This window comes from Corythoichthys intestinalis, chromosome 13, assembly GCF_030265065.1.
Source record: "Corythoichthys intestinalis isolate RoL2023-P3 chromosome 13, ASM3026506v1, whole genome shotgun sequence".
Taxonomy (NCBI): domain Eukaryota; kingdom Metazoa; phylum Chordata; class Actinopteri; order Syngnathiformes; family Syngnathidae; genus Corythoichthys; species Corythoichthys intestinalis.
Window position 1 is genome coordinate 44436713 of NC_080407.1, and position 13426 is coordinate 44450138.

The 13426-nt window shown below is 45.5% G+C and overlaps 1 protein-coding gene across 7 annotated transcripts in view; it reads left to right on the forward strand.

Moving 5' to 3' along the window:
• The first annotated feature begins 6246 nt into the window (after positions 1-6246).
• The window catches only part of pcdh7b (protocadherin 7b), a 210258-nt gene continuing 203078 nt past the window's right edge, over positions 6247-13426 (forward strand). For 5 of the 7 annotated variants that reach the window (XM_057854960.1, XM_057854966.1, XM_057854963.1 and 2 more), the window contains exon 1: positions 6248-9962. In XM_057854960.1, the coding sequence (XP_057710943.1) occupies positions 6894-9962 (3069 nt within the window). In that variant the 5' untranslated portion in view covers positions 6248-6893. Of the gene's footprint in view, positions 9963-13426 lie in introns of all 7 variants that reach the window. The other 2 variants (XM_057854961.1, XM_057854962.1) reach the window with 1 other exon arrangement.

Consider the following 13426-nt stretch of genomic DNA (forward strand, 5'->3'; position numbering starts at 1 on the left):
ACGTGGTCCAGAAGGAGACGGGCAGCGCCGCGGCATTCAAAGTATCAAAATAGCAAAATCGCCAGAGGGAGTTGGAATGGAAGCAGCTCGCGCCGAACGCTGCTTCTCTGGGGCTATTGAGTCACGCTGTGTTGTGATGTTTCCTCACTGCCGCTCCAAAAAAAAAAAAAAAAAGGAAGATGGCGTGACATATTACCTCCTGGACAGCGCAACAAAGACTCGGCTAAGAGCGGCCTGGCCGGCCGCCCGTTTGTAGCGCCTGCCACATGCCGTCAGGCAAGTTTTTACACTCTCTTGACGGACAGCGCTACTGGTCTCCTGCTGCGAGGACAGCGGGGGACGAAAATTGACTATAATCGACTAGGGTTGACTATTAATCGACTATAATTGACTATTTATCTGGGTCTTTGGAAAAGACCCAGATAATGTTATTCTTTTTTTTTTTAATGCGATTTTTTCGGCGCTTTGTACAGCCCGAACCGTTTGACCAATCAACACCGTTCCAATATCGAAACGACCGTAATTTTCATGCGATGCAGAGAATTTTTCAAACGACCCCGAAAAATTTTCCGTTCACCCGTAAACGCCGATTTTTCACCAATTTCTTGGAAAAAAAAAACACATTTTCAAAATGTATCTAGTCGTACAATTTTTGACCAAATCACATAATTTGGACAATTCCATTCACATGGATGTCGATGCCATTGACGGCCATGGACACCCAAATTTCCCATTCATTTTCAATGGCATTTACTTTCTTTAATGCCATTGACGGCCATGTTTGTTGATTCTATTTATGCCAACGTGCTTGAATTCCATTGACGCAAATGTAAGTCGATGCCATTGACGGCCATTGACGTCCAAATTTCCTATTTATTTTCAATGGCAAAAAAACAAATGTCCCCAAATCAACAGGAAATGACCAGATATCAATAGGACATGTCCCCCAAATGTCCCCAAATGACATATGACCAGGACACGCCCCCCAAATGTCCCCAAATGACTTGATATGACCAGGACACGCCCCCAAATGTCCCCAAATGACCTGATATGACCAGGACACGCCCGCAAATGTCCCCAAATGACCTGTTATGACCAGGACAGGGCCCCTAAATGTCCCCAAATGACCTGATATGACTAGGACACGCCCCCCAAATGTCCCCAAATGACCTGATATGACTAGGACACGCCCGCAAATGTCCCCAAATGACCTGTTATGACCAGGACAGGGCCCCTAAATGTCCCCAAATGACCTGATATGACTAGGACACGCCCCCCAAATGTCCCCAAATGACCTGATATGACTAGGACGCAACCCCCAGATGTCCCCAAATGACCTGATATGACTAGGACGCAACCCCCAGATGTCCCCAAATGATCTGATATGACCAGGACACGACCCCAAATGTCCCCAAATGGCCTGATATGACTAGGACGCAACCCCCAGATGTGCCCAAATGACCTGATATGACCAGGACACGCCCCCCAAATGTCACCAAATGACCTGATATGACTAGGACGCAACCCCCAGATGTCCCCAAATGACCTGATATGACCAGGACACGACCCCAAATGTCCCCAAATGATCTGATATGACTAGGACGCAACCCCCAGATGTCCCCAAATGACCTGATATGACCAGGACACGACCCCAAATGTCCCCAAATGACCTGATATGACCAGGACACGCCCCCCAAATGTCCCCAAATGACCTGATACGACCAGAACACGCCCCCCAAATGACCTGATATGACCAGGACACGACCCAAAATGTCCCCAAATGACCTGATATGACTAGAACACAACCCCCAGATGTCCCCAAATGACCTGATATGACCAGGACACGCCCCCCAAATGACTCCAAATTACCTGATACGACCAGAAGCCCCCCCCAAATGACCTTGTATGACCAGGACACACGGGGCTAAGAGCTGTATCTCCACACAACAAAGACCCAGGGTAATTTCTCCCGAAATTGCAGTTTCTAGTTGAAAAAGAAGCGATCAAGATTCTTGTGAATGGAATTTCAGTGTTAATAAAGCCCACAATCCTTGTCATTTTTCTATTTAAAAAAAAAAAAAAAAGAAAATATCTTATCTGGTTTTCGAAATATTAGTGAGATGTTGGCGAGTGCGCCCAAGGATGCTCTCCACGCCGTCATCTTCAACCACTCATCCGCTCGAGGGGAAGCTTGCTAATGATTTTCTGCAGCGATTGGGAGGTTGGGGTTGTAAACACTGTCTCCAAATCGGCCTACGCGCTCTCTATCTGCTTTTTTCAAAGGCCATGGGACACCAGCAATCACCGTTGTTTTCTTCTTTGATCCAGCCTCCGGTTATTGCATCGCTTGGCGAGACTGTCTACAAGGCAACATGAGTGGAATCTGGCTTCTTTTCATTTTTTTTTTTAGGATTGATTAGACTGATTGATTTCCTGCAGGAGTCGACCAGCGGTGCGGCGGTGTTTCATTTATTTTTTCACGCCACACCATCGCCCGTAAATCATCCTCGATGTTTCTGAAGCAAACGTTTGGCGGATGCTTCATTAGGTACACCATCATCTAATAGGAAAGGCCGTGTGTCTGCCTTTGAAAAAAAGCTGCAAGTCAGTAAATGTTGACAAATTTCTGAAAATGGTTCTGTTCTGAATATTTGGCCTGCTTTTACAAGCATGGGCGTCGCCTGACATATTTCACCGTGCCCCAATACTGATCTGCAGTGCACCAGTATAAATTTCACCAGGAAATGTTTTTTTATCTATATACTGTACTTTTAATTACTGTAACTTTCAGACTATAAGCCGCGACGTATGGTCAGAGCACTAACAGGCTGACCCCCCACCTCTGCAATCTCTGCAGCAATGCTGACAGCACTCCTGTAATGAGTCACATGACATTTTGAAGGGAAAATGACAAGCAGTACTCAATTTGGACATTTAGGGATGTAGTTTCTAAGGGGTGTACTTACTTTTGTTGCCAAGGGTTTAGATATCAATGGCTAAATTTTGAGTTATTTTGAGGGGAAAATAAATTAACTCTCTTACGGAAGCTGCACACAGACTACTTTTCATTGTGTGGGTCTTTCCCTGTGGGAAAGGCCAGAAAGTGCTGTTCTGTAACTTTAGCCTACTAATTTCTTCCTTTCTTTTTTTTTTTCATCTTATTCTCCGCGTTTTTTCGGCACGCCGCGCAGCCCGAACCATAGCACCGATCGGCACCGTTCAGGTATCAGCACGAGCAGAATTTTTGCGCAACGCAGGGAATTTTTCAAACGGCCACGAAAAATTTTCCGTTCGCCCGCAAACGGCAATTTTCCGAAAAAAAAAAGTTGCAAAATGTATCTAGTCCTACAATATTTGACCAAATAACACAATTTGGGCATCAAAAATTGGTGAAGGGAATAAAAGTCGGAAACAGAATTTAGAAAAAAACTATCATTCCACAAAAATTTGGCAAAAACTTTCCTATTCATTTCTAATGGGAAATTTTCCCATTCACTTCCAATGGGATTTCCAATGGAATTTACATTGCATTGATGCCATTGACGGCCATGCATGTTGAATCTATTGATGCTAATGGACTTGGATTCCATTTACACCTATTTAACTCGATGCCATTGACGGCCATAGACATCCAAAATATTTTCCATTCATTTTTAATGGGAGAAAAAAAAAATGTCCCCAAATCAATAGGAAATGACCAGATATCAATAGGACGTGTCCCCCAAACGTCCCCGAGTCCATTGACGCTTATGGAGGGTGCTTCCATTGACGGCCACGGAGGTCCAAATTTCTCATTCAAATCTAATGGCATTTGCTTTGTTTAATGCCATTGATGGCGTGTTTGCCCATTCTATTGATAGCCCTGGGCAGGGCTGTATCTCCTCGCAGGAAAGACCCAGAGTAATTTCTCCAGAAATTGTAGTTTCTAGTTTTGTCAGTGTTATCCTATGAAAAGATACTTAAATTAGGGCTGTCAAACGGTTAAAATTTTTAATCGAGTTAATTGCAGCTTAAAATTAATTAATCGTAATTAATCGCAATTCAAACCATCTATAAAATATGCCATATTTTTCTGTAAATTATTGTTGAATGGAAAGATAAGACACAAGACGGATAAATACACTCAACATACGCTAAATAAGTACTGCCTTTGTTTATTATAACAATAAATCAACAAGATGGCATTAACTTTATTAGCATTCTCCTAAAGCGATCCATGGATAGAAAGACTTGTAGTTCTTAAAAGATGAACGTTAGTATAAGTTATAGAAATTTTGTATTAAAACCCCTCTTAATGTTTTCGTTTTATTAAAATTTGTAAAATTTTCAATCAAAAAATAAACTAGTAGCTTGCCATTGTTGATGTCAATAATTACACTATGCTCACTCATGGTACTAACCCGTCCCATAAAATCAGTTAGACCCAAGCGCCAGCAGAGGGCGCCAAACACCAAAAAACAAGTAACAAGCGGACATTATACTATACTGTCATTTTAATCTGTTTGAGCGGGGCATGTGCGTTAATTGCGTCAAATATTTCAACTTGATTAATTCTAAAAAATTAATTACCACCCGTTAACGCAATATTTTTGACAGCCCTAACTTAAATATCTGCAGAAATGCGAGGGCTGTACTCACTTTTGTGATACCCTGTATAAGACAATTGTTCATTTGTCAGGGAAAAATTATACTACCTAGAGTTTAAGTCTGGAGATTTTGCTCGACGTTGATGTAAAAAACATTTTCATTCTGGTCAAAACCCTTTTCTCGTCATTACCGCTCAAACAGTACAGTCGCTCCATTGCTTTCAATCCGTGTCCTTTAAAAGAGCCACGTTACATATTTTCTCTTTCATACAGCTGACGCACAGGTGAAAACAAAGACATAAATAGACAGCGAGAACCAAAAGTGGTATTTGTCATATGGCAAAAATGTTTTGCCATGTGGCAATTTTTTTTTGCCATATGGCAAAAATGTTTTGCCATGGAGCATTTTTTTTTTGGCGTGTGGCAAAATGCTTTTGCCATGTGGCAAAATGTTTTTGCCATGGGTCATTTTTTTTGCCACACGGCACACGGCAAAAAAAAAAAAAAAAAAAAGGCAAATGGCGAAAACATTTTGCCACATGGCAAAAGCATTTTGCAACATGGCGAAAAAAAATGCCACTCGTCAAAAAAATGCCACCGGGCAAAAAATTTTTGCCACATGGCAAAAGCATTTTGCCACATGGCAAAAGTATTTTGCCACATGGCATAAAAAATGCCACTTGGCAAAAATAAAATGCCACATGGCAAAAACATTTTGCCACATAGCAAAAAAAAAAAGCCAAATGGCAAAAAACGTTTTGCCACATGGCAAAAAAAATGCCACATGGCAAACATTTTTTGCCACATGGCAAAAAAAATGCCACCGGGCAAAAACATTTTGCCACATGATAAAAAAAAAAAAGCCATATGGCAAAAACATTTTGCCACATGGCAAAAACAAATGCCACATGGCAAAATATTTTTGCCACATGGCAAAAACATTTTGCCACATGGCAAAAACATTTTGCAACATAGCAAAAAAAAATGCCACATGGCAAAAAGCACTTTTGGTTTTCGGCCCTGCTGCATAAATAGGCGCAAAACCAACAATGCAGGAGATGGACGCAGATATCAGAGATATAAAAATATCCTCCATCCCTTATGATGCTGTTCTCTCTTCAAGGCCTCCGCGTCTGTCCCTGATTGGACGATAGAGGGCACTAGTAAGCAAGGAACAAGTGCTGCTGGAATCCAAACCATTTTCTCTGCACTGCCTGCCTTCTCTCCTTGCTTCTATGTGAATTTCTACTCACTTCAAGCCGGTACAGTGGTTTGTTCGCGTGTATTAACTCTTTCAGAGCCATTGTCAATGATAGACGTCTAATTATTCTGCTGTGAATTTAAATGGGTAAGGAGTAGACGTCTAACCCATTTGAAGTGGAGTAGCAAACTACCAGTTCAAATGGATTGGACATCTATTGCAGTCAATGGCTACATAAAGGTTTTTTTTTTCTTCTTTTCTTGTAATCTATGAAGCCCCCCTCACACAACTCCTCCTAAAAATCTGCAATGGAACCTATGTCACAGTGTTCCTGCTTTGCAAACACAGAGTGGAGCGTCCGGGACGCCTGGCCCAGGCGCGCGCCAGTTTACACGCTCCTGAATCGGTGGGGGTGAGTGAGGTAGAGAGAGTGAGAAGAGGAGAGAGCAAGAGAGAGAGAGGAATATCATTTGCGCGTCGTCCCTCTCCGGGTGCTGCAGAGAGAGGCTGCCGACACGTCTGCAGGCGAGTGAACAGGTCGCCTCATGATCATCCACTAAGGAATCCGGTTCCCCCCACCGACCTTCCAAAACATCCATGGATTTTTACTCATTCTGCACCCCTTTCTACTAATCCTCTCTTTTTTTATTTTTTTCCCGTGCGTCGCGCCGGGAAACCCAACTAAGAGACTTGCAGGATGAGAGCAGTCTGAGCAAGGTGGCTGGTTTTTTTGCTCCCCCTTTCCACACTTGAGACTAGTGCGGACATCACAGCGGAAGGAGGAATACTGCAGAAAAAAAGAGGAGGAATCCCGAGCTGAAAAACGTGAGTGACAATGCGAACTGCTCGCACTTGCTGTCGTCCCGACTGGCGCCTTTTACGCGCGTGAGAATTCACTGGTGCACCGAGCCCTTTTTTTTTTCTTACTAGCACCGCTGAGGCGTCATTTAAATTCATAAAGCAGAAGAGGGGGAAACTTGCTGCCTTCCACTGCAGCAGGAGTGATGTAGAATAAGTCACACGCTTACAAAAGCAGCGTTTTCAATCGCCCGTAGTGTTTTTTTTTTTCTTGTTTTTGTTTTGGTGGACACTTTGACAAGGGAGCAATGAGGACTACTGGTGCAGTGGACTATTTATACTACTGCATGCTTATCCTGCAGTTTGTGCATCAGCCCGCCGCCAAGCAGGTGCTCAGGTACCGCCTGGCCGAGGAAGGACCGCCGGACGTGCGGGTGGGCAACGTGGCCGCCGACTTGGGCATCGTCGCGGGCTCCGGAGAGGTGACGTTCACCCTGGAGTCGGGCTCGGATTTTTTCAAGATCGACAACATCACGGGCGAGCTCACCACCAACGAGAGACGGATCGACCGCGAGAAATTACAACAGTGCCAGATGATATTCGACGAGAACGAGTGCTTCATCGATTTCGAGGTGTCCGTCATCGGCCCGGCACAGAGCTGGGTTGACCTCTTTGAGGGAAAAGTCATCATCTTAGATATCAATGATAACACTCCTTCTTTCCCCTCACCTGTGCTGACGCTGTCCGTTGAGGAAAACAGACCGATCGGAACCTTGTATCTGCTTCCCACCGCAACAGATAGAGATTTTGGAAGGAACGGGATCGAGAGGTACGAGCTCATCCAGGACAACGGGGAGAACTCCAGGCGCTCCTCAGTAGACTCGTACTCTGGCAAGAGGAGATTCGACGAGGGCGCGAGCAGGAGCAGCGTTTTCGAGCTGCAGGTCGCCGACACCACCGACGGCGAGAAGCAGCCCCAGCTCATCATTAAAGGGGCGCTGGATCGGGAGCAGAGGGACTCCTACGAGCTCACGCTACGCGTGAGGGACGGGGGCGATCCCCCGCGTTCATCTCAGGCCATCCTGAGGGTGATGATCACCGACGTGAACGACAACAGCCCTCGGTTCGAGAAGAGCGTTTACGAAGCCGACCTGCTGGAGAACAGTTCTCCTGGCGCCCCTATACTGCAGCTGAAAGCGGCCGACGCGGACGTAGGTGTCAACGGTCAAATCGAGTACGTGTTCGGGGCGGCCACAGAGTCCGTGCGGAGGCTGCTAAGGCTGGACGAGAGCACGGGGTGGCTAAGTGTGCTGCACCGTATCGACCGCGAAGAAGTCAGCCAGCTGAGGTTTACCGTGATGGCCCGTGACCGAGGCCAGCCGCCCAAAATGGACAAAGCCACAGTGGTGCTGAACATCAAGGACGAGAACGACAACGTCCCCGCCATAGAGATACGGAAAATCGGACGCATTTTCCTAAAAGACGGCATCGCCAATGTTGCCGAAGACGTGGTGGTTGACACGCCCATCGCCCTAGTGCAAGTTTCCGATCGTGATCAGGGTGAGAACGGCATCGTGACCTGCACGGTGGTTGGGGACGTGCCCTTTCAGCTCAAACCGGCCAGCGAGATGGAGGGCGAGCAGAACAAAAAGAAATACTTCCTTCATACGTCCGCGCCGCTGGACTACGAGAACGTGCAGGAATATAACGTAGTAATCGTAGCGGTGGACTCCGGAAGCCCCAGCCTGGCGAGCAATAACTCTCTTGTTGTCAAAGTGGGCGACACAAATGATAACGCTCCGGTCTTTAACCTAAACGTAGTGGAGGTGTCGTTCCCGGAAAACAACGCCCCGGGCGAGAGGGTGACGACGGTGGCGGCCAATGACGCAGACAGCGGGAAGAATGCAGAAATAAGCTATTCCCTTGATTCATCGGTCAACGGGATTTTTTCCATCGACGCAGACAGCGGCGACATCCGAGTGAACACCATCATGGACCGAGAGCAAACGGAGCGCTACGAATTTAAAGTCATAGCTAAAGATAAGGGCGTAAACACTTTACAGGGCTCGGCCACGGTAGTCGTTCTGGTGGCGGACAAAAATGACAACGAGCCCAAGTTCATGCAAGATGTATTTACTTTCTATGTCAAAGAGAACCTTGAGCCAAACAGCCCTGTTGGCATGGTTACAGTCATCGATGCAGATAAAGGTCAAAATGCGGAAATGAGTCTTTTTATTGAGGAGGAGGAAGAGATCTTTTCAATAGAAAATGATACCGGGACTATTTTCTCCACCCTGTCCTTTGACAGAGAGCTGAAAACCACCTACACGTTCCGCGTGAAGGCCGTGGATGGAGGCGACCCGCCCCGGTCGGCCACTGCCACCGTCTCTCTGTTTGTCATGGATGACAATGACAATGCGCCGACTGTAACGTTCCCCATAAACAGCTCTTATACCCTCCTCCCTCCTTCCAGCAACATCAGAACTGTCGTGAGAACGGTCATTGCCACGGACACCGACACAGGTATCAACGCTGACCTCAACTATAGCATAGTCGGCGGGAACCCCTTCAGGCTGTTTGAGATTGACGGAGGTACCGGTGTGATTTCCCTGGTGGGAAAACTGGAGCCGAAGCACTACGGTCTGCACCGGCTGGTGGTCCAGGTCAACGACAGCGGGCAGCCCTCCCAGAGCACCACCACGCTTGTCCACGTCTACGTGAATCAGACCCTTTTCAATTCCACTATTGTGGAAGCGCAGGTGGCGAAGAGCCTGAGCACGTCTCTCAACACCAACATCGCCGGCGACCCTAACTACGACCTGAGCAAACAGCGTCTGAGTATCGTCATCGGCGTGGTTTCGGGAATCATGACGGTCATCCTCATCATCTTAGTGGTCGTCATGGCCCGCTACTGCCGGCCCAAGAACAAGAACGGCTACGAGGCCGGTAAGAAGGACCATGAGGACTTCTTCACACCGCAGCAACACGACAAGTCCAAGAAGCCCAAGAAAGACAAGCGCAAGCAGAAATCCAAGCAGCCACTCTACAGCAGCATCGTCACGGTGGAGGCCTCCAAACCCAATGGTCAGCGTTACGATGGCGTCAACGAGAAGCTATCGGACAGCCCTGGCATGGGTCGCTACCGTTCCGTCAACGGAGGCCCCGGCAGCCCGGATCTGGCCCGCCACTACAAGTCCAGCTCCCCGCTCCCTACCGTCCAGCTTCACCCGCAGTCGCCCACGGCCGGCAAAAAGCACCAGGCGGTTCAGGACCTTCCTCCGGCCAACACATTTGTTGGCACCGGAGATAACATTTCACTGGGATCCGACCACTGCTCTGACTACAGCAGTCAAACCATCAACAAGTACAACAAACAGGTAAGAGGACGCATCTCCATGTTTTTTCTTTTTCCCTCCACCACTCTTAAATGTATTCTGTTTCCTTCTCTTAGTGTTTTGTCTGGAGTAATGCGTTCTGACAGGGCTAGTCTCAGTAGTCGTGTTGCCTTTATGCTGCTAATGTGTGTCAAGTTAGCAGTATTGATCTGTTTTGGTTTGGAGTGCCATTCACATGCAATATTGAAAGGGACCGTAATGGTTTAGATTAGCTCATCGGAGGGGTAGTGTGACCACTCGGGGTCGGGCCGAACTTTTTTCAGTGGCTGCTAATGTGTCGAGAGGGTTGCAGACAGCTCGCATAAGGGTTTGGTTTGTGGTTAATTTATCCCAGAGGCGGAGGATAGTGTGTGAGGAGGAAGGGGGGCGGGGACTGCTCTCCGCCTCTGACAAGGCAGCCTTTTCTTCTTACAGAAAAGGGAGGCAGGTAGAAAAGAGTTCATCTTAGCGCAAACAACCTTTGTTAGCATCCATTAAGAGGCACCATATGGTCATCGGGTCATGTTAGCATTGTAGTTCGCGTTTCAATTCACCGAGATCCAATTCGTACAGTATCTTTTCCATCACGCTCCATATTGTGTCTCCTTATTTCATCACCCTAAACCCTAACCTAAACCCTAGCCCTAACAACCCTCTCCCCAAACCAATTTTTTTCCCTCATCATCCCTCCAGCGAGTCTTACACTCCCTTCTGTCTCACAAAAGAAAACCTTCTGACCCTGTGTGAAAAAAATGGAGGCATGACAAGCGTGGAAAAAAAAAACAGGTGATTTGCCGAGGTGCTTCGCAGGGCTTGATTAGGCATTGAAATGAATTATTGATCCGTTTCTGCTTTTATTTGACACGGAGCATATCTTTGTAGCGCATCTCCAATGCCGCCTGTCACCAAATCTCAGCCCTCGCAACGCTTCACTCGTTCCCTCCCATGACGCTTCATCTTGGCAGGGGTTTCTCATACATATATATATATACTGTACGTACTGTATATACGCACCCATCTCCTCAATCCACCCCCTGCTGCTTGTCATCCCAGCCCTCACAGCTTCTAACACGGTCTATTTGCCCATCTACTCTCCCGAGGGTGTGGAGCGCTGTTGCTTTTGGATGTCTCCTGCATAATTAAAAGGGCACTCTATCCTCTGCATTGTATTGTGTGTCACTGTGCTCCACTTATATAATTATTTACCGGCCGCATGTTCGGCGCGCTTTCCGCATTTGTTGTGACACAGGCCTGATTACCACTGCCCGTATTATTACGTGCAAAATATCATAAAAAATGCAATTACATTTGATGTTTTCTAAAGAATCAATATTGAAGTAATGATACCTAGCAGGTATAGAAAGTTACATGGACTAGATGGGTTGTCATATGAATTTTCGTTTTAATTCTGATTAACACTCAAATTAACTCTAGAGAAAAATCAGGTTTAAATACAAGGCCTGAACTATTAGAACTCACTGGCTGCCATTGACAGCGATAGACGTCCAACCTATTTGAACTGGGAGGGCTATATAATTATTTACCGACCGCATGTTCGGCGCGCGTTCCGCATTTGTTGTGACACAGGCCTGATTACCACTGCCCGTATTATTATGTGCAAAATATCATAAAAAATGCAATTACATTTGATGTTTTCTAAAGAATCAATATTGAAGTAATGATACCTAGCAGGTATAGAAAGTTACATGGACTAGATGGGTTGTCATATGAATTTTCGTTTTAATTCTGATTAATACTGAAATTAACTCTTGAGAAAAATCAGGTTTAAATACAAGGCCTGAACTATTTGAACTCACTGGCTGCCATTGACAGCGATAGACGTCCAACCTATTTCAACTGGGAGGGCTATATAATTATTTACCGACCACATGTTCGGCGCGCTTTCCGCATTTGTTGTGACACAGGCCTGATTACCACTGTCCGTATTATTATGTGCAAAATATCATAAAAAATGCAAGTACATTTGATTTTTTCTAAAGAATCAATATTACTTGAAGTAATGATACCTAGCAGGTATAGAAAGTTATATGGGCTAGATGGGTTTTCATATGAATTTTCGTTTTAATTCTGATTAACACTCAAATTAACTCTAGAGAAAAATCAGGTTTAAATACAAGGCCTGAACTATTAAACTCACTGGTTGCCATTGACAGCGATAGACGTCCAACCCATTTGAACTGGGAGGGGGGGGGTTAACAAATGTACATGGACTGGACCAGTGTTGTTTTTGTCAACGATGACTATAAAATATTTCGTCAACAAACAGTTTTTTCAGGACAATGACGAGCTAAAAACGTGTCTTCGGACACTAAAACATAATAAAACGAATGCCAGTTTTCGTCTGACGAGACGAGAACGAGATGAAAATGTGCCATAGTTTTCCTCGCATGTTCACAAAGTGTGACATTTTTATGTGTAGTTAGCCTGCATCGTAGCAGTGTCTGGTTGTGTCACTCATGTGACGTGCTGCGCCAGTGTAATCTCCAGTCTCTCCATTGCTTGTTATGAAACACACACGGTAAGATTTTTCTTATCTTGGCAAGAGAGACTATGCATTGTTCCTTTAGCCATTAAAGGTATGTGCTGAGTAATGATCACACACTAAATGTAACTCGTAGCATTAGCATAACATTTCCATTAGCATTAGGCTAATGCTAACGGCGATTTTTTTTTTGTTGTTGTTTACATGCAGTTCGTGGCGTCAGGCGGATATAATTAATTGAAAATAATGTTTTCCTGCTGACTGTGAATTATCACCAAGTTTGTGATATATTTGTTGATGCTTGTAGAAGCTACAATATGTGATCGTCTGTCAATGTTAATTGGAAATAGTTGGAAACCTTTACTTTTTTAGTTTTACAGATGAAAAACACTGAGTAAACATCAGCTAAAACAAGACCAAATTAGTTTTCGTCAACAATACCTTCACGAAGACAAACACATTTTGAAATGACTAAAATATGACTAAGACTAGTAAGTATTATTGTCCAAAAGACTTAGACGAAAATTTAAAGGGCTGCCAAAAACAGCAATGGACTGGACGTCTAGTGCTGTCAATGGCAGCCAGTGAGTTAAAATGATCCATCTCCTTGGTGTGTCTGTGGGAAGAGCTAAAGACAGCCACATGAAAGACGGCCCTGTTAGAAGGTACAGAGAAAGGCACCTACTGTTCTGACAAGGGCCCTGAGGGAGGGAGGGGAAAGCGGGGGGGATAATACCAACCATTCACTGTAACCTCTCGGTATCGGGTTTCCTTTTCTGTTCCCTCCTGATCTTACAATAATTACGCAGGCAACCTGGCCGAGTAGGTAGCCAGGCAACTGCGCGGGTTTATCGGCCTTTCTGTTTTAACGGAGTCATTAAAAAGCAACTGATCTGGACATTTCCTGCCACTCCAGCTGATAAAATATTAACACACTGTCTTAACACATGCTTGCCTCCTCAAC